Here is a 20,644-nt window from a genome sequence, read left to right as displayed (position 1 = left end):
CCCCCCCCCCCCTAAAGTGGTAACGTAGTTTATGGACGATCCCTTATCGGCAATATTTTCTAAACAGTATCAAAATAGTGACATCGCTAAAAAAAGGTTCAAATAGCGTCAATATAAAAATACCTTATCATGAGATCCTGAGTCAAGTTTATTCAAGCAAGAAACGACATGAGCCATATCCAGCCAAGGTCTTCCGTCACCAGTGACTTGGTGAAAAACATAGTCCCTGAACAATTTGAGCATGTATCGATCTCCAGTTTCAGCCCACGTTGGTTCCATGTTAAATTCAGGTCTCTCGTTAATCGTCGCCAGTTTCACGAGCAATTTAAACAGTCTTCCGTTTTCTAGTTCCTTGGAAAGTTCATTCTCAACCACATCAGAACGAAGCTGAGCTGCATCCAGTTGCGTATAAAATCTCGCTCCAATCATAGGCATCAAATCCGTGACAGTCTTTCGAGTTTGATTCGCGAGCAAGTACCTATACATTTTGTACATATTATTTTATTATATTGTTCACTAGTTTAAAATTGCTGTAGACTTATTTTTTCAAGAGTCAAATTTCCATGCGAGATGCTGAAATAGGGTCGTAAATTAATAGAAATTTAAAACTGATGATTACAGGGTGCCGATAAATTTAGTTCATTTTTATGATTTCGTAGGTTACACCCGAAAGTCTCGTCATTCCTAGCTTCTGCCATTTTTGTGCTAGAGAGTTGAAATTTGGCATAACTACATTAACCATCCGTTGTTTTTCCCGGTCAAGTATTTCAATTTTCCCGGTCAACTAAAAGTAACACATTCATACTTGCCGCTAAACGGAAGCATTTATTTTAATTCATTGCGTTCATTCTAAAGACCCTTTAACATAAAAAATTGCAAAATAAATTAACTTTGAAACAAAAACTTAGATTTTCGACTAACAAAATATAAATTTCCAAGAAAAAATGGTATAGTTAAACTTTTATTTAAAAAAATCAATTTTGAAGAAACAAAAAAAACGGATTTTCAAAAAAAATAGTTCAATTTTCAACTGAAATAGTTCAATTTTCAAACAAATTAATTTTTAATAATAAGATAAATTTTCAACTAAAATTATTAATATTTCCTCCTCTAGGGGCTGCAAGACCTTGTAGTTGGTGGGGTGGCTTAAGGTTGTGGGACATAGGAGTCAAATGGACCTCGGCCTGCATGAGTATGGATATGGATGAAAGGACCCCTATAAACGGGCTCTCCTGGGTGTTTTGAAAAGGATCCCTATAAACGGGCTCTCCTGGTATGCATGATTGTAGTATGATAGGAGGGTGAAAAGCCTAGCTAACATGGGCTTCCTGGATCCCTGGGTTGAGGTCCCTCCCGGACCGATCTCCAATCTCTGGAGTCGGCACGGGAATAACCTGCGGCCCGCACTGCGACCAAGAAACAGCCCTCCGTTTGTATGGTGGCCTGCGAACGAGTATTCATTGAATTTCTCACTGAATGTGACCACCCTCCTAAGCCATGGGTGTAGAGTGATCGGGGGGGGGGGGATAGAGTGCATACGGGGCTCTGCAGGGGCGCATCTTTTATTTCCCTAGATACTCGTGGGAACCAAAATGGAACACGCAAAATCACAAGAAGAAGAAGGAGGAAGGGAGTTGGCGGAGGGGGGAAAGGGGCTAGGTCCTAGCGGGTCTAGCATAACCCTTTCACCCCGACCTGTCTCTCCGGCAAGCCTCACTCAGGCAGCGGCTGTGCCCCCAACTCTTTCGGGAGCTGAGGGTGTGACGGCCCCTCTGAGTGAGGCTATGGAAACGGGAGTGGCCAATCAGCCCCCCGTTAAGAAAAAACGCATCAGCGGTTCCCTGAAAAGGAGACTGAGGAGGCAAGCGCAGCAGGCCAGTAGAGCCGCTGCAGTACCTGGTATATCGACGACCACAACGTCGATAACCAGCACTGAGGCTCAAAAGCGAGGGAGGGGCTCAGAGGACACCCCGCCGGGGGTTGGGCCAGCCTTTTAAAGGCACAAGGCGGTCCAACAGCCGACGAACACGGAGTCGTTGGGTTTGGACTGACGGTCGCTCAAAGGACTGACCCTCTGACCGTGGTGGTGACGGATACGAGCTACCCGGACTCGTTGCTCACTGCGGAGCAGCTAGAGCTTCTCAGGAAGGCTACCTGGAGGGCGTTCGAGAGAGTGTCCCCAGATCAGTGGCCTAAATTCAAGACCCATTTCTGCAGGGGAAGGGTCTTTGTATTTGTGGCAGCGGACCCAGCGGCCAAGGCTTGGCTGCACAAGTTTTTGGCTGAGACAAGACCTTGGGAAGGCGCATCTCTTAAGGTGGGTGGGGTTGAGTTGCTCCAGAAGATGGATAAGGCAACAGCGTGGTTCCCAAGTAAACTGACGGACCCGCAGGTGGTTCTCGGTCGGCTGGAGAAATTCAACCCGTCACTTAAGACAGCGTCCTGTCGGTGCATCAGGCACAATAGGCCTCAGGAAGAGGACGCAGCTGGAGAATTTAAACATATCCCAGTTGTGCAAATTCCTGAGTCACAGACGAGGACCCGTGCGGCCCTCAGTAACAAGCCCTTCTACCTTTACGGACAGGTCAACTTAAAAGTGGCCAGTCAGGCGCGGGAGAGGCCTGTCGGCGAACAGGAAGATCGGGGCCAGAACTAAATGACTGCTCCTGGTCTAACCATTACCCAGATTAACTTGCATCACAGCAAAGGCGCCTCTGCAGTTTTGCAGAGGGGCACGGCTGTGAGGCACACAGGTATCTCACTAATCCAGGAACCCTAGCTAGTTCGAGATACCATCAGGGGCTTAGGGGGGGGGGGGGCTGGTTTTTGTTACAGGAACCCTAGGGCAGCCAATCCAAGGGTATGCATACTGGCGAAGGGAGTCAACGTTGTCCAGCTGCTTGAGCTATGTTCCAGAAACCTGATGGTGATAGTCACGGATCTTAAAGGAATAGGAAGGATTGTCATGGGATCGGCTTACTTTCCATATGACAGCAATACCAATGCACCAGTGGAGGTACGTACACTGGTGGAATACTGCAAGGTAAGGGGTCTTCCTCTTCTATTGGAGGAAGTCATTGACATCACTCTCTGTACCGGCAGTTTTACAGATAACATCAAGTGAAGAGTCTCAGACGAACCCACTCTCTCAGATCACTCACTGATAGAGTTCGAGTTGGAATCCGCTGTGTCCACCGGCCCTAAATGGGTCAGGAATCCAAGAAGAACGGACTGGGGTCAGTTTTCCACAGAGTTAAGAAGTGCACTCTCAGGGACGCCCAGGTCAATTAGAGACGTGGATACCCTGGAAATGGCAGCCGAGTTTTTCACGGAAGCCATCAAATCCACTTATGAAAGTAATTGTCGGCCTTCGAAAGACCGAAAGGCTGGAGAGACACGCTGGTGAAACTCGAAACTCGAAGAGCAGGCACTAAGAATAGTTGATTCATGGTGTAAAGGGACTGGATTATCAGTCAATCCGAGTAAGACGGATGCAGTTGTGTTCACCAGAAGGTACAAGTGGGGAACTATGGGTATGTTGAAACTGGGGAGACAAAAACTCGAAATCAAAGGGCAAGCCAAATATCTAGGAGTCACCCTGGATAAGAAGCTGTCATGGAACGAGCACTTGGAAAACAAGTGCAAGAAGCTAGTAGCGACTCTTTGGCTCTGTAGAAGAGCCATAGGAAAAAGCTGGGGCTTGAAACCGGAGACACTTATGTGGAACGGTGAGGCACGCCTGCCCGGTGACGGACACAACTGGTTTACAGATCGCAATTGCGATGGGGTCCTACGCAACAGTTCTACAATCTGAAATTATGGCCTTGCTCTAGTGCGCCTATAAGGCAATGGAGTTTGGCGGGAAAAGAAACAAACAAACAAATTTTCATGCAACTTGTTGAATTCTGAAGAAGAAAAGATTAATTTGCAACCAAAAATGTAGATTTAAATTTTTTGTAGAAGGAATTAATATTCAACCAAACTGATGAATCTTTAATTAAAATTAGGAATGTTCAACTGGAATAGTTAAATTTTATATCAAAAAGATTAATTTCCAACCATATAGATTAATTTTTTACAAAATATGCGAATTCTTCACAAAGTACATACATTTTCAAACAACTAGTTTAATTTCGTAATAAATAATAATTCAATAATGAATTATGATTTGATTAGAGAAAATTTTACTGCGGTCAGAAGTATGGCTTTTTTACCTGTGGTTAAAAACTAAAAAAAATTAAGAAATTTGGCTTTTCGGACCCCAAGTTTACATACAGCTTAACTTTTAGTCCTAAGTTCTTCAGGGATGGCGCAAGTTGAAGCTTTTGACGTGCAGAATTGCGATAAAAAATAACATGTACTATCTTATATACTTCTTTTTTTATATCAGCGTTTAAAAAAAATGAGGAATTTTTTTTCAGACTTGCTCCGAGGATGACTCAAAATTCAGCTCTTAGCATGTAGAATTGTAGTAAAAACTTGCTATGGCATATTCTTATTCTTTTATTGGCTGTTAAACAATATGAAAATGAGGAAATTTGGTTTTTTATGGTGTAGAATGACTCTCGAATACTGTAGTCTGCGAATCTCTTATTTCAGGGTACTTGCCGTTCTCTTTGACTTCATTTTTTTCAACTTAAAAAATTTTTTATTACATAAGCGGTTTCCTATATTTAACTTGAAATTAGTTACGTTTTCACGATTACAATAAAAAATGGTTGATCTTACACTATTAATAATATTTACTTAAAAATTTTTCAGAATTCACATGTATAAAGTTTTTTAAAATCTAATTTCAAGCTCAATCCCGATCTTATCAAATTTGAAACGTTTATTTTTGAAAATATTATCAATATTATTCACTTAAAGCTCAAATTGGTGAAATATTAACAATTCAAAGTTAATGAAATGTTCTAATTAGCAAGTTGAAATTCTAATATGGGATGTAAAAACTATTTTCAAAGGTTCAAAAGTTCATAACTTTAAATATTAAACAATTTAATTCCGCAGAATTAAATCTGAAATTAATCAATCTCGAATGCTGCAATTAATTCGAATTTTGTTTATTATTAGGAATTTAAATTTAGACATTGATCATTTTTAATGTTTGAATTTAAAATTGTTCAATAGTAGGTGACCTTTAAATTATTCAATGTTATTTTCGATGATCTACTAGTAAAGTTTTTTAGAAAAACGAGAAATAATCTAACTAATCTGATCACTAAATTGACTAGATGAACAAAAATTAGCATCGAATAATTTTTATATTTTTAATTGGTTTGCAAAACTAACATCAAAAAAGTATCTGTAATGATTTTAACTTTAAATATATAATCGTAAAATGTTGCCAACTGTGCCTTCTCCCAATATTCGTTTACAGAATTTAAAGCATTTAGCTTGAAATGCCTCAGGCATATTATTTTTCTAGCTTTCAAATCAATTAAAAAATATTACATAATGTAAAATTGAAAATGGTTGAATCTCGAACATCAAAATTGGAAATTTATGCAAAAAATATTTAAACTAAAGAATAGACCAAACTGCAAATCTGTTAATTTAAAGACAATTTAATTAAAATAATAACGAAATCTAAAAGCTGTGAAACTGAAAGCATTAAAAATTGAGAGCACTTCTAAATTATTTATTTTGTAATTCTTTATATAAGAATGCTTAAAATTCACTGCACTTTCATTAGGAATGCATCAAGCTTTATTTCAAGCTTTGTAGGTTACATACACAAATTTAGAAAAAAAGTTTAAACTTCAAAATAAACGGTATCTCGATTTTAGAAGAATTTCAGTTTTAAATTCTTATTTACAATCAAATCATTAAATTATAAATATTTCGACTCGGACATTTTTACGATTTTCAAATCTCTTAGTTTTTTAAAATCTTTTAATGGATTACATTTTCATTTATTGAATACTGAATGCTTTAATTTCCAATCATTAAATTGGTATAATGTAACATTCGAAAATTTAGAACGAATTGAAATTGTTACACATTGTATGAGTTTTCTATCTAAAATGATTAATGTTAAAATTAAATTGGGAACCTTATCATTTAAAATTTTTCAATTTGCCATGTTTTTTCAGTTTTTAAGGATTCAATACACCAATGAACTATCGAATAATTAAATAATTAAATATTACTGAAAGAGTAACAATTCCTTTTTTTGCATTTGTCTCTGAAGTACTAAGTAGTTACATTTGAAATAAAAAAGATCAATTTTCAACCAAATAGTTGAATTTCGAACTAAAAAAATCAGTGTTCAACCAAAAATTGAATCGATAAATTTTCAGTGAAAATAATTATTTTTCACAATATAAAAAAAACATTTGTAACCAAAGTGGTGGATTTTTAGTTGCAATATATTAATTTCGAACCAAAAGGATAAATTTTAAACAAAAGAGTTTAACTTCCAATCAAGTTGTCTCATTTTTCAACAAAAAATATCAAATTATAAATAAAATTATAAATATTTAATACAAATACTTGAATTTTTAAGCAGAAGATGAATTTTCAAACAAGAAACTTAATTTTCTAAAAAAACAGACGATTTTTCAACAAAATACACGAATTTTCAATTAAAAATGACAATTGAATAGATACATTTTAAGCTTAAAAAAGTTATTTTTAAGCAAACGGATGAGCTTTTAACTAAAACAATGAATTTTTCTCTGGAATAGTGGAATTTTCTACCAAAAACATGAATTTTCAAAAGAGAAGATTAAATTTTTACCAAAAAACGATTTTTCAACCAAATAGTTCAACTTTGTAATAAAAAGGACAAATTTTCAAGCAAGTAGTTGAATTTTGAACTAAAAGACCAATTTTTAAACAAAAATACGATAGTTAAATTTTCAGATTAAAAAATTTAATTTTCAACCAAACTAATAAATTTTTAACTAAAATGATGAATATTCTACTGGAATCGTGGAATTTTAAACCGAAAAGATGAATGTTTAACCAAAGTGATGGAATATTCAACTAGAATAATTACTTTTTTCAGTTAAAAAAATATAATTAAAAAAAAAAACAATTTTCAACAAAATACTTAAAGTTTTAACTGTAATAATAATGAAATTCTCAGCAAACAAGAATAATTTTGAGCCAAAGAAAAAACAAATGTCCCCGTTAAGCGGGGAAGAAATTGAAAGCTTATAAAATTATTTACAATATTAAAATCTGTTTATTACAATCTATAAAATAATGAGTACAGCCGCACAAAACGTGCCTTGAAATCTTTTTATATATTCTATAGTCCGACAAACCAGCCCAATTTTCAATAAAAAAAAATGCATTTTCAATTACAATAAAATGATAAAACTTGAACACAAAAAATTAATTTTAAACAAAAGGGTTTAACTTTTAACCAAGTTATAAAACTTTGATTCCAGGAAAAAATGAATTCTAAGTTAAATCGTATTAGTTGATATTTCAAGAAAAAAGACTTTAATTTAAATAATTAAAAACTGTTTAATTCATCAAAAGTACTACTTTTCAACATGTGTTGAATTTTTAACTAAAAAAGATTTTTTTTCTCAAGAGAGAGAAAATATTGCAAACAAACTTATAAATTTTCAGCAAAATACATGCAATTTCAACGAGATACTTAAATTTTCAACTCAAGACGATCAGTTTTTAACCAAAAATAGAATCTTCGCATTTTCAGTTAAAAAAATTAATTTCAAACCAAAGAATAAAGCAACGAATTTTTAACAATATAGTTAAATACAGTAATATAAAGCTACTTTTATAAATAAAGAATCAACGCTATTGAATTTTATAATGCAGCTTAAACAAGAAATTAAGGGGGTCACTCCATCTAGACGTTTCCAAACGTCCTATAAAATTCATTAAACAATCTTTTCCATACAGTTTTTAACCCATATATAGTAGAACAAAATTACGTAAAAATAAAAACTTTTCTTTTAAAACATGACTTCATTGCTTAATTTTTGAGTTTTATTAAGTTTCTTAGGTTCACTCAATTGAGAAAATCTAGCCGGTTAATTCGAAATTTTGGTCTTTTGTTTTAGATAAAAACTTTGGACTGCATTGTACACACCTTTTAAGTCCTCTGCGGTGTAATGTTACGCGGGACCCTTGATAAATCTACCATTTTCAATTTTTTTTGTGCAAAAATTTTTTTCTCATACACCAAACGTGTCTTTTAATATATGCAATAGATGATTGACCTGTCTTGTTATTTTATCCAAAAAAATCGTCAAGAACCATTTTTTTTATGCTCTAGATGGGGTGGCCCCCTTAAGCACGCTCGCGAAAAAATTTCCTGTCTTTAAAAACAATTCCCTCAGATTTCCAGGTTTTTCCAGGTATATACAAATTCCCTGAGAATTACAGGGTTTCCAGGTTTTCAATGTAATCAAACTTTCAGTCGGACGTGTATTCAGGAAAACTGAAGAAATTTATAAAGCAAGTAAGAAGGAAAGAAAGAAGATACAAACATAATGAGGTTTCGAAGATCGGTGGAGTAGGAACGTGAAACGAGCTCCAGAGACGCTTGCATATTATCTCGATGGACGGCAAGAAGACTACGACATGCCAGGGCCAGCACCAACTTCCCTAGGGATATTAGGTCTTCTTGTTGAAAATGTGGGATGACACTCAAGGGATTCGTTGCGTTTCCGTCCAATGTCACCACATCTGGGACTGCCACACAACTCAGTCGGAGACGAGTTCGGGAGGTAAGTAAAACTTTGGTGGGATCCAGGCATCTATATGCAAGACCTGCAAATTTCATTTTTATTTAATCCTAAAAAATCTTTAATAATTCAACATCGTACAACATGTTTCTGGAACACTATTCAAGGTCTTTTCCTAGTTTTCCAGGTCAAGAAATCAAATTTTTCCAGGACATTTTTTAAAATGAAATATTAAATTAATCATTTGTTATATATGTAGAAAAATGAGCAATTGCATTTTTTATTGGCCAATAATTTTAAATGAAAACAGAATCATAAATAAATTCTTAATTTTGTACGCAAAAAAATCGTCACATGAAATCTAGAATATGTCATGTCCAGTAACTCCAGTAATGTCAACTCGAAAATAATTATAAGTACTGTTGTATTTTAATGGTTGCTTGAGTAATATAAATTGTTAAGAAATTATTCACTTTTTAGAAATACTAAAAACGCTACTTCTAAGTTTACTTTAAAATTGGATGATATTTTACAAGTTACCCTCGACCCCAACTGGTATACAGCCTCAACATACAATTTTCAAGTTAAGCGGGGAAGAAATTGAAAGCTTATAAAATTATTTACAATATTAAAATCTGTTTATTACAATCTATAAAATAATGAGTACAGCCGTACAAAACGTGCCTTGAAATCTTTTTATATATTCTATAATCAACAAAATACGAATTATTTTGTTACATTTTGTTACGGAAGTCATTCATGTACGTAATTTTTGGAACTTCGCGAATAGAAAAAAATAAGTCGCAGTAATTGTAGAGAAAATCAATATAAATTTAACTTTACGCGCAAAAGAAACCTGGTGAGTTTTAAAAATGTCAGGGAATTTTATTGTTCAGGGAAAGCTCATGGATTAAAAAAAGATCTTGCAAGAGTCAGGGAATTTATATAACTTTAAATAACTTCTAAGCAGAAAAAATGAGAAAATTTCCAACTTTAATTTGAAATTGTTTTATTGACGTCCAAGGAAAATTAAAAATTGATCAGGGAAAAATTAGAGAATTTTAAAAATAAAGATTTGCGGTCACCCTAAAATAATATTCTTCTTAGTAATTTATTTTCCTCGTTTTTATATTTTTATATCTTTTTGCAGTAGATTCCTCTTGAAGATTATCTTTTTAGTTCTAAATTTTATTATTTGTTTAAAAGCTGAATCCGTTTTGATTGAAAGTTCGACAGTTTTGTTGAAATTTCATTTTTTGGGGGGTTGAAAATTTACTTTTTGATACAAATTCATATTTTAGTGTTTAAAAGTCAAATTAAATTTTTTTTTGATGAAAATTCAACTATTTTTGTTGTTGAAAATTTGCCTCTATTTTAGATGAAAATTAAATTATTTTTTCTTGTTGAAAATGTATTTTTTTAATTTAAAAATTCATCTATTTTCGTTCTAAGTTGTATTATTTGTTTGGAAATTCTACAATTTTGTTAAAGTCATCCGTTTGGTTGAGAATTTATTTTTTCAGGTTGAAAATTCAATTATTTTCGTATAAAATTTACTTTTTCTTTTAAATTCATATTATGCTGTTGAAAGGTCAAGTGAAATCTTTTTTGGATGAGATTTCATTTTTCTTGGATAAAAATGCAACTGTTTATTTGAAAATTTTGGTGAACAACTTTTTTAAGAAATCAGTTTTTTCTTGAAAATTCATATTTTAGTTAAAAATGCATCTCTTTGGTTCAAATCCAAACTTTTTTATTGAAAACTGATAATTTTTTAATTGAAAACTAAACTGCGTGGGTAAAAATTAAACTTTGTTGATTTTTTTAATGAAGATTTATCTCTTCGGTTGAAAATTTAATTTTTGTACACAAAATTAGACTTTTGGCTTGCTGGCTCGTCAATTTCGGTCATTTTTTGATATCCGTACAACCTTTATTCGTTAAAAATTCGTTTTTATTTTGTTTTAAAATTAATTTTTTTCCATGAAATTTAATATTTTCGGTTGAAATGCCAATTATTACACTTTTCTATGAAGAATTAATATTTTTTTTATGAAAATTCAATTTATCTGTTGAAAATTGAAGTATTTCGTTAAAAATTTATGTTTTACGGTTAAAAAGTATTTTTTTGTTTGGAATCAATTAAAATTTTTTTAATTTGTATATGAACTGTTTTTTTTTTGTATTTAGTTTATAAAAGATCCTATATTAAAAATATTACAAGATTAAAATGCTGATATTTTATTGTCAGAGAAAATGAAAATTCGGTCAAGGAAAAATTAGGGAATTTTTGAAAATGAAGTTTTCACCCTACATATTATGTAAGATTCTAAATAGAAAAAAATTCCATTAATTTAAAATCCTATTATATCTTATATTATATTATTATTTCTGGTAACCACACATTACCTGCTGCGTGAATAACGCGAAGTGCTGCCGTAAGTTGAATGATGTAACTCCAGATAACACTTTCAGGAAGCATATTGTTATGCTGCTGTCTCACGTTTTTTGAGTGACTGAAGGATCTAGGACTGTTAGGGTCAGAAGAAAATGGGTCCGTGTATCCATTCAACTCAGTCGAAGAGAAGTGTTTCGTCAGTAAAGTTTCCGCACCCGGATGGTAGTCATAAACAAACACCATGGCTGCAATAATAATATAACTAATTAAATTTCTTTAATAAATTAAAGAAAACTATCTTTAAAAATTTAGCCAGATACTGACAATGATCGCCAAATGCCTTTGTGGTGAACACCTCTCGTAACTGTACCAAATTTGTATGTGCCAGTCTTTTCCACATATCCACAAGTACCATACATTTTGTATTGCCCAATCTGAAATCTGAAATTCAATTATTATTAAAAAAACAGTGTCAATTTTATTTCTTACATACAGGTATAACTCAGAACTATAATTCTTTTGTATAATTTCCTGGATAAACTCCGAATTCTCATTCTTTTCAAAGTCGGAATTATAATAATTCTGTTAGAAAATTCCATTTTTAAATTCAGAACTAAACATATCTCTTCAAAAATGCCCTGTTTAAAATCCCTTGTTACAATTTCAGACAAATGCTAAGTTACGAGTTTGAGTGTAGACCGGATTTCAAGATTTTAGAGACTTTAAAGATTTCAAATGAGAAAGAAAAATTGAAAACAGCATGCCAGGGTGTCTACTCAAATCGTAGAAAAATTACCTAACAATTCCATGTTTTTTCCAGGTATCTTGTTTTTTCCCGGTATAATTATAGGTGAGTTTATTAAAAACAATATTTTTGTTTTAGTTTCTAGGACTTCAATTAATAGGACAAGATTTTGTAAAACATTTTAGTACGATAGATTAATTAAATAACTAAATAATATTAAAAACATAATTAATCATTCCTTAAATGTGTATCTCAAGTCGATGAATTTGAATAATAATTCAAACAAATTTTTATCTCATCTACTTATACTTAAAATTCAGTGTATATTTAGATAAAATAATGTGGGTGCCATATTAAATTAAATTATTATATTATTAAATTTAAACTGCTTCAAATTCCTAAATTTTGAAGTTGAAATTTGGATTTTCAAAAAGATGGATGAATTTTTAACCAAACAGTTGAATTTTCAACCAAAAAAATTAATTTTCTACGAAAAAGACGGTTTTTCAGAAAAATACATTACTTCTCAACCAAACAGTTTAATTTTCAAAAATATAACATTTTTCAAACAAATAGCTGATTTTTTATTCAAAAAATATCATGTTTCAATCAAAAATGGAATAGTAAAAATTATTTTTGCACACCAGAAAAAAAAACAGACATTTTTTGTGAACAAATCTAATTTCACTTTTAACAAAGTAGTTATATTTTCGACCAAAAAGATTAATTAATAACTAAAATGATCAATATTTAATAGCAATACTTGAATTTTTGAACAAAAAATGAATTTTCTTTTCAAACAAGACGATTGTTTTTCAAACAGGAAGAATAATTTTCTACCAAGAAAGACGATTTAAAAAAAAATTGAATTTTCAACAAAAGTTAAATTTTCAACTAAAAAAAAACCAATTTTCAACCAAACTAATCAATTTCCAACTAAAATGATGAGTCTTTACCCGAAATAGATGAATTTTAAAGAAAAAGATTAATTTTTGAGAAAAGAGTTCAATTTTAAACCAATTAGTCTTATTTTGAACCAAAAAGATATAAGTAGTCAAACTCATAATATAAAAAGATTGATTAGAAGAATTTTTTAATGAAATGATCAATCTGGAACTGGAATAGTTGAATTGAAACTAAAAAGGTAAATTTTCAACAAAGAAGATTAATGTTTATCAAAGAAAACGAATTTGATAGAAAATACATTAATTTTAAATCATTAAATTTCCAAGAAAAAGATTAATTTTCAGCCCAGAAGATTAATTTCTATCAAAAAAGTCCAAATTTTCAACTAAAAAATCTAATCTCAACAACCAACAAATTTTCAACAAAAGAGTTCAAATTGCAACTGGAATAGTTACATTTTCAGTGAAAAATATAATGTTCAGCCATCGAAAAGATAAATTTTCAACAAAATAGTTTACTTTTTGGCCAAGGAGATGAATTTGCAATTAAAATGCTGAATCTTTAACAACGCAAAATTAATTTTTAACGAAACAGTATTTTCAAAAAAATAAATGAATTTTCAACTAAAACCGTACAATTTTTATCCAAAAATAGAATAGTTGAATTTTCAGTTAGAAAAATTGATTTCAGGAAAAAAGGAATACGAATTTTCAACAAAATACTTGAATAAATTAATATAAAGCTACTTTTACAAATAAAACATCAGAGTTATTCAATTTAATATTCCAATTAAAAAAATAAAGCACGCTGTCGAAAAAATTACATGACTTAAAAAAAAATTCCCCTGACATTCCCACTGTTTTCCAGGTATATAAAAATTCTTTGACCATTCCAGGTATTCCAGGTTAGTCAAAAACCTTGAGTACTTATATTATCGTCATTATCGACAAATTGAATATAATAAAATATGAAAAGACTTTGAACCCTTCGCCTGCATAGTCGGTCTTTTATGGCACAGTAATTTTCCATTTTTTCAAAACATGTGTTTGAATAATTAATTGTTTAAAAAATATAAAGTTGCCAATAGAAAAATAGTATCTCGCAATTTATTCTATAGAATCAGAAGAGTAACTGAATTTTGCAAGATTTTAATGATAAAAATAACATTGAAAAAAACCTCATGGACATGAAGGACCCACGATGCGGACCACGCATGTGAAATTCAGCATGTGGACAAAGGGTTAACATTAATTTTAGTACAATAGAATAAAAAATGACGAAATATTTAGTATTTGCTCTCTTTAAATTTGTCCTGAATTGGAATTCCTTTGAATGATTACCATGTACTCGACGTAAACAGTATCGAGTTCCAGTCTTGATGCTGGTAGCTTTGTAGGTGGAAGTTTGGTAGCCAAGAACTGTGGATGCAGGTTTGTGAATTGTTTCCAAGGGACACAATTCGTGGTAGCTGTCGACCTCGTTCGGCAAATCCGGATACCGAACTACATCTGGCTGCTCCAAGGTCAACGCATTCTTGTGAAGTATATCCACTCGAAGGCTCTCACTAACAAAGTAACTGGGATTGGATTGAGGAGGTGGAGTTGAGGGGGTAGATGAGGAGTTAGACGACGGGGTTTTCGTCGGTTTAACGGGCTGAAGGTGAGATGGAGTTCCTGGGTAAACGTAGCCAGCTTGGCCAGCTCCAACCGTTCCAATCTGAAAGGATAGAACTATCAAAATAAAACCTTCTTTGCAGCTTTATATCTATTTTCGAGTTCTTGTCTATTTCTTTTTGTTCAAAGTCTGCACTTACAATTTCGGAACCATCTTCAGCAGCTAGTGGATCGGATATATTCCCCAGATAAAAATACGTAGTGCCTCCAACGTTTTCCTGGGAGTGGTAAGAATTATTGAAGAGATTCGGCGAGCTGCTGTTGCTGCTGGCAAGGCTTCTTCCGGGGACAAATTCCGTCGCAGCGGGTGACTTCTTCTGTGCATCAAGGGAAAGATTGGATAGCTGCTTGGTCATCGCCGAAGTCGTCAAGGTCACTCCAGGACTCTGGCGATTCTGAAAACATTTGGTAAAATTAGTATCATAGTCATTTGTTGGTAAATTAGACACTTGGTTTGTTATTTGAGTAATAAAACATGTAATTGTACCTCATTGGTTCGTAAGAGCTTTAATTCTTTTAAACAATACAACAAAACATAGATAAAATTTAATACTGGATACCATGTAGGTAGCAAGTTTGGACTCCAGTGGAACTCCATTCGTTTGAGAGTTATAGGTAGCGAACATTGACGGGTCCATTTTTCCCCCAGTTTCCGCATTTACTGCCACCGATATTAATTTTTACAATCGCCCTCCACACTTTTCCTCCTCGTTTTCGCACACCTTCCACACTTCTAATTCTTCGATTATTCACAATCAGAAAATTGAAAGTCCACCTCTGAAAAATATTTCGGGATTTTTATGAATTATTAGAAGAGTTAAATAATAATAGTATTCAATTTAATATTAGGTATATTTAAATACAAGTCTAAAAAAAGGACTCATTTTTTTCATTTAACGATATTTCACAAATTTATACTGATAAACATCGTTTAAAAAATACTATATACCATTTTATATTTACTTTTTCTTCAATGGAAAATATGGTCAAATACACAACTAAAAATTAAAAACCTATTAACTGAACATTAATTTATTAATTTATGTGGTTTGTTAAATGTGTGAAACTATTGTATGAATAAAACATTCTATTTTATATTATTTGAGTTCTTTCTTTTCAATTAAAACCATTTTTATTCTAGTATTCCATATTGTAGTGGAATGAAAGGGGCCGTGTATAAATAACAAAGTCTTTCGGCTCGAAAATTTAACGAGTTGGTAAAAAATTGAACTATTTGATCGAAGTTGAACTAAATTGTTGATAAATCATTTTTTCAGTTAAAGATTGATCACTTTAGTTAAAAATTCATTTCTTTGGTTGAAAATTAATTTTTTTAATGAAAATGTAACTATCTTATCTTTGGTAGAATATTTAACATTTTTAGCAGAAGATTCATTCATTTTGTTAATAATTTGTCTGTTAAGGTCGAAAATTGATTTGGTTCAAAATGTATGCATTATTTTGAAAATTCATCTTTCTTGGTAGAAAATCCATTTTGCTTTAGTTAACAATGCAACTTTTTGGTTGAAAATGCATCTTTATTGGTTAACTTCAACTGATTTTTATTTTAAATTAAAATCTTTTTTTTTGTTAAAGCTAGAACATTGTGCGCGCTACGCGCGCACTAATTATTCTTTGTTTTATTTATTCTTTTTTAAGTGGATTCACTTACCAACATTATGTTATAGACACTTGAATAAAGATTCTAGCAAAACATAATTCGATTGTTGATCCAACGTTATCGCTACCGAATATTCAATTATACCGAGATTATTTCAGTAAATTCAATAAGGATGACACCATCCTTTTTTTATTTACTTATAATTCTTTAAAATTGTTAGATTATTTTTCTCATGTACAAAATATGACTCGCCACGTGTGTAATAATCAAACACCATACTTTTAATTTTTTTTAATAATTAAAAAACATTAAAAATACATTTTTCAACATATTTCCGTATGAACTATTCATCAAGGCAGAATTAAATTCAAAATTTTCTATAAGATTCCATTTACCACACGTCTTTCGGGCATATTTGTCACATAAATGTATTACATTTTTTATATGGAATATTTACTTTAAAAGTTCAAAAGTATGAAAAATGTAACATTTACGAGCATTATTAAAATGACAAAAATGCAAAATCTATAACGTAACTTTTTATATCTATATATTTTACATGAGTACAAGGAATTTTATTGTTCAATAATATTTAAAATGGGGTTTTGACAATAAATGAAAAATAACGATTTTTATATATTTTTATTTCATTATTTTCAACTAAAAAATTATTTTGGAAAACCAAAACTTACCACAAACGGTTAATTTTGGCTACTTCCATTAGAAATGTAAGCTCGTCTTTACATCTTAATTGACCCTGCAATATGACAAATTTTATTTGAAAACTTGACACATTAGGTTTAAGGGTATTCCGTGTTTTACCGGGTACTTAAATAAGTTCCTTCTGAAATCATCCTATCAATTTGATGTTGGACCCAGACTTTTTCTCACAATATAATGATTTGATAAAATTTTCAAGACTTTCGCAATTCCTTGAATAGCGTCTGAAAAACCTTTTTTGGTTGGAAATTAAACTACTTAGTTAAAAGCGGAATTACATAATTTGCCTAAAAACTCATTTTTTCGGTCAAGATTCATTTAATTTAAAGATCCTTTGTTTCTTGTTCAAAATTTAACCATTTTTTAACATTTGTTTTTGTTGGTTATTTTTGACTCAAAGTTTAAATATTCCATGGTTGAACCCCTACTGAAAACTCCTATATAGGTTCCTATATAGGAACCTACATCGGATCCTATGTAGGATCCTACATAGGAACCTATGTGTTTCACCTATAGGTGCCACCTATATGAAATGACATAGGATCCTATAAAGGATCCTATATAGGTTCCTGTGTAGGATCCTATACAGGATCCTGTACATGTTTCTGCATGGGACCATATCCAGATGCGCAGTACTATTTTATAGCATTTACGGCTGCGCAGAAGTTTTTTTGGTCCTCCAGGAGCACCTAGAGACATAAGTACCATTAGGTACCATCAGTTAGGCACTATTAGGTACCTTATTAGGGAGTGTCCTATAAAAGCACCTATATAGGATCCTATGTCCTTTCCTATAGGTGGCACCTATAGGTGAAACATGTAGCATCTTATGTAGAATCCTATATAGGTTCCTATATAGAATTCTACATAGGAATTTTTCAGCAGGGACGTTTATCTCCTTTAGCTGAAAACTCAACTAATTGTTTTAAAACGTCTGTATTCTGTTGAAACTTTATCTTTTGTGGAGAATATTAATCTTCTTCATGACTAATTCACATTTTTTGGTTGAAAATTCGATTCTTTGGTTGAAAATGTAACTATTAGGTTAAAGATTCTTTTAGAAATGCAAATATTTGTTTGAAAATTTATGTATTTCGTCAGCAATTATTCTTTTTTGGTAGAAATTAATCTTTCTGTTTAAACATTTATTTCTTTGGTTAAAAATAAATTTTTTGTTTAATTAAAAACAAATTTTTTAAACTTAAAATTAATCTTCCATTTTTGCTCGAGAAATTGTTGTATAGGCATTTAATCTTTTTGGTAGAAAATTTAACGGTTTTATTCAACATTTTGTTGTCAAAACTACATTTTTTATCAGACTTTTTTATTGATTAAAAAATGTGTCTTGCACAATTCCTGAATGATCCCTTGTAAAATTCTGTATAGCTGCTATCACAAAAAGTGTTTAAAATATATTAAAAGTCAGGAAATTTCAGATTTTGTAGCAACCCAGATTTTGCACATTTGATTACTCAATACAGCGAAATTTGGATTTTGAAATATTTGGTTAATTTAACTTTTTTACAAAAAAATTACATTCGCATGTTTGACCTTCGAAAATGTAAAAAAAAATGAAATATTAGAAATATTAGGTTTTCGTAAGTAACTTAAATTATAGAATTAATTAATTAAATAGTTTAATCAGCAAGTATAAAATTAATTACATTTATTGTAAAGAAAATCAAATCCTACGAAGATGCCAACCCTTAAAACAGCGATTTTTTAACCACTTTTTCCTCTTCAGAAGATATTCATCTCTGAAAATATGGAAAACAACTAAATTGTACCAAAAAGTAAAGAAGGAGGTTCAATTTCGGATTAAAGAAGCAAAAATTAACCTGAGGGGGTAAGTTTTGGTACTCAAAAATAGTTTTTTCAATTTAAATAATGCAATGCAAACAATTAAAAGTGTTAATTTGTTATGCGTTGAAAATATAAAACTTTTATTGACATTTGACAAAAAGGTTACTTTTGCTCATGTCAAATATACATTTTAATTCTGCATGTCAATGTTATTATTTCACCAATGTGACATTCTTTGCTACAGTCATTCTTTAAAAGTTTTTCCAATGATCCAATATCGGCATTGTGGAAAAACATCAACAAATCTTTCTATATTTTCGTGATAAACCTATCTTTCTGGAGAATAATAATAACTACTACATTTTTCGTTGAAATTTCATCTTTTTAGGTTGCACATTAATTCTATTTAACTAAAAATTAAACTATTCCCCTTTTGGTAGAAAATTAATTTTGTTGTTGTTATATCTTGTCTTTTTGGCTTGTAAATTTAACATTTTGGATGACATATTTTATGACTGAAAAATCTTTCTTAGTTAGAATTTCAACTACTGTTGAAAAATTCGTCTCTTCTAGTGAAAATTTAATCTCTTTTGTCAAAAATTCAACTTTAAAACTTCTTGCTCCACTCTATTCTTTAATTACTTAAATCCAAGAAACTGTGAACAAAAGAAGGTAAGGAATCGTCCATAAAATACGTTACGAATTTAGGGGGGGGGGGGGTCCACACCAAAAACTACGAATTAGGTATTTTCACTTCAACCATCAGCTAACTTCACATTGTTAACAGCTGAGGGGAAAAACAATCAATCAAATACATGGAACAAAACTTTATTTCTGTAATATCTTTGTAATTAATAATCATTGTCATTTTATTATTTCATTATATAATAATAAAAATATAAAAACTATTTTTCAAATGCACTTATATAGAAAAAATTAGCTTTTACGAAGATATTAGCAAAATAGGGCAACAATGAAATGAATCCCATGCATTTGGTCCCTGTTTTCCCCTCAACAATCTACGACGTGAAGTTAACTGTGGATTGAAGTGAAAATACCTAATGGTAACAGGTCGATGGGGAGGGGGATGGCCAGTGGAAGTAACTTTACGAACTTAAATAACGAGTTTAACATTTCTTGATGATACATTTGAAGGAAGTTTGCGAATTTTGTTTTGTTAAAAATGCATATTTTTACTCAGAAATTCAACAACTTAGCCGCAGGTTATACTACTTTGGCAAAATATTATGTTTTTGTCTCAAGATTCATTTCTTTGGTGGAAAATTAACTTTTTCGTTAAAAACTCGGTTCTTTTTTGGTTGAAAATGACTTTTTTTAACTGAAAATTTAATTATTACATTTGCAGTTGAAAATTGATCTTTTCTTTTTGAAAATTCAACAGTTGGTTTAAAAATTCAAGCGCTTTGTGCTAAATTCATATATTTTGTTAAAAATTCGTCTTTTTGGGTAGAAAATTAATTTTGGTTTTTCAAAATTCATTTCATTCGATGTGGATTTAACAATTTTGTTTGACTGATATAAAATTCGTTTTTTTTTGTTGAAAATTATTTTTAACTGAAAATGTAACCATTCCATTTTTGGTTGCAAACTTTTTTTTTCACATGCAACTATTTGCTGTTGGGTGGAAAATACAACTATGTTGTACAAAATTCATATGTTTTGTTGAAAAAATGTCTTTTTGGGTATAAAATTAATCTTTTTTTCTTTAATTGATCTTTTTGGCTCTAGAATAAAATATTTTGTTAAACATTAGTATTTTTTGTTTCAATTTCACTGGTAGAACATTCTTTTTTTTTGCTGGTGAAAATTAATTTTTAAACTGAAAATGTAACATTTCCATTTTTATTCAAAAATTATTATTTTATTTTTCAGTTCAATTCTTTGATTGAAAATTCAATTATTTTGGTAGACAAGTACAATTATGGAGTTAAAAATTAAACTATTGACTTGAAAAATTAACTACTTGGTAAAAAAATGAACTTTTTGTGGAAATTCATGTATTTTATTGAAAATTCCTCTTTTTGAGCAAAAAATACATCGTCTCTTTGGAAAAATCGTAATTTTCTGTGTATAGCCAACAGCGTCGTT

General features: G+C 31.2%; 1 protein-coding gene across 8 annotated transcripts in view; it reads right to left on the bottom strand.

The window, feature by feature from the left end:
* LOC117177307 (PAN2-PAN3 deadenylation complex subunit PAN3) overlaps positions 1-20,644 on the bottom strand; it is an 84,379-nt gene that overhangs the window by 62,030 nt on the left and 1,705 nt on the right. For 6 of the 8 annotated variants that reach the window (XM_033367910.1, XM_033367912.1, XM_033367913.1 and 3 more), the window contains 7 exons: positions 14,952-15,168; positions 14,532-14,786; positions 14,059-14,434; positions 11,392-11,508; positions 11,079-11,312; positions 8,472-8,754; positions 124-478 (listed from right to left, as the gene is read on the bottom strand). In XM_033367910.1, coding sequence (XP_033223801.1) covers positions 124-478; positions 8,472-8,754; positions 11,079-11,312; positions 11,392-11,508; positions 14,059-14,434; positions 14,532-14,786; positions 14,952-15,029 — 1,698 coding nt within the window. In that variant the 5' untranslated portion in view covers positions 15,030-15,168. Of the gene's footprint in view, positions 1-123; positions 479-8,471; positions 8,755-11,078; positions 11,313-11,391; positions 11,509-14,058; positions 14,435-14,531; positions 14,787-14,951; positions 15,169-16,704; positions 16,770-20,644 lie in introns of all 8 variants that reach the window. The other 2 variants (XM_033367911.1, XM_033367917.1) reach the window with 1 other exon arrangement.

This window comes from Belonocnema kinseyi, chromosome 7 (assembly GCF_010883055.1).
Source record: "Belonocnema kinseyi isolate 2016_QV_RU_SX_M_011 chromosome 7, B_treatae_v1, whole genome shotgun sequence".
Lineage (NCBI taxonomy): Eukaryota > Metazoa > Arthropoda > Insecta > Hymenoptera > Cynipidae > Belonocnema > Belonocnema kinseyi.
The sequence above is the reverse complement of the archived record's forward strand: the minus strand, read 5'-3'. Positions and strand labels throughout refer to the sequence as shown.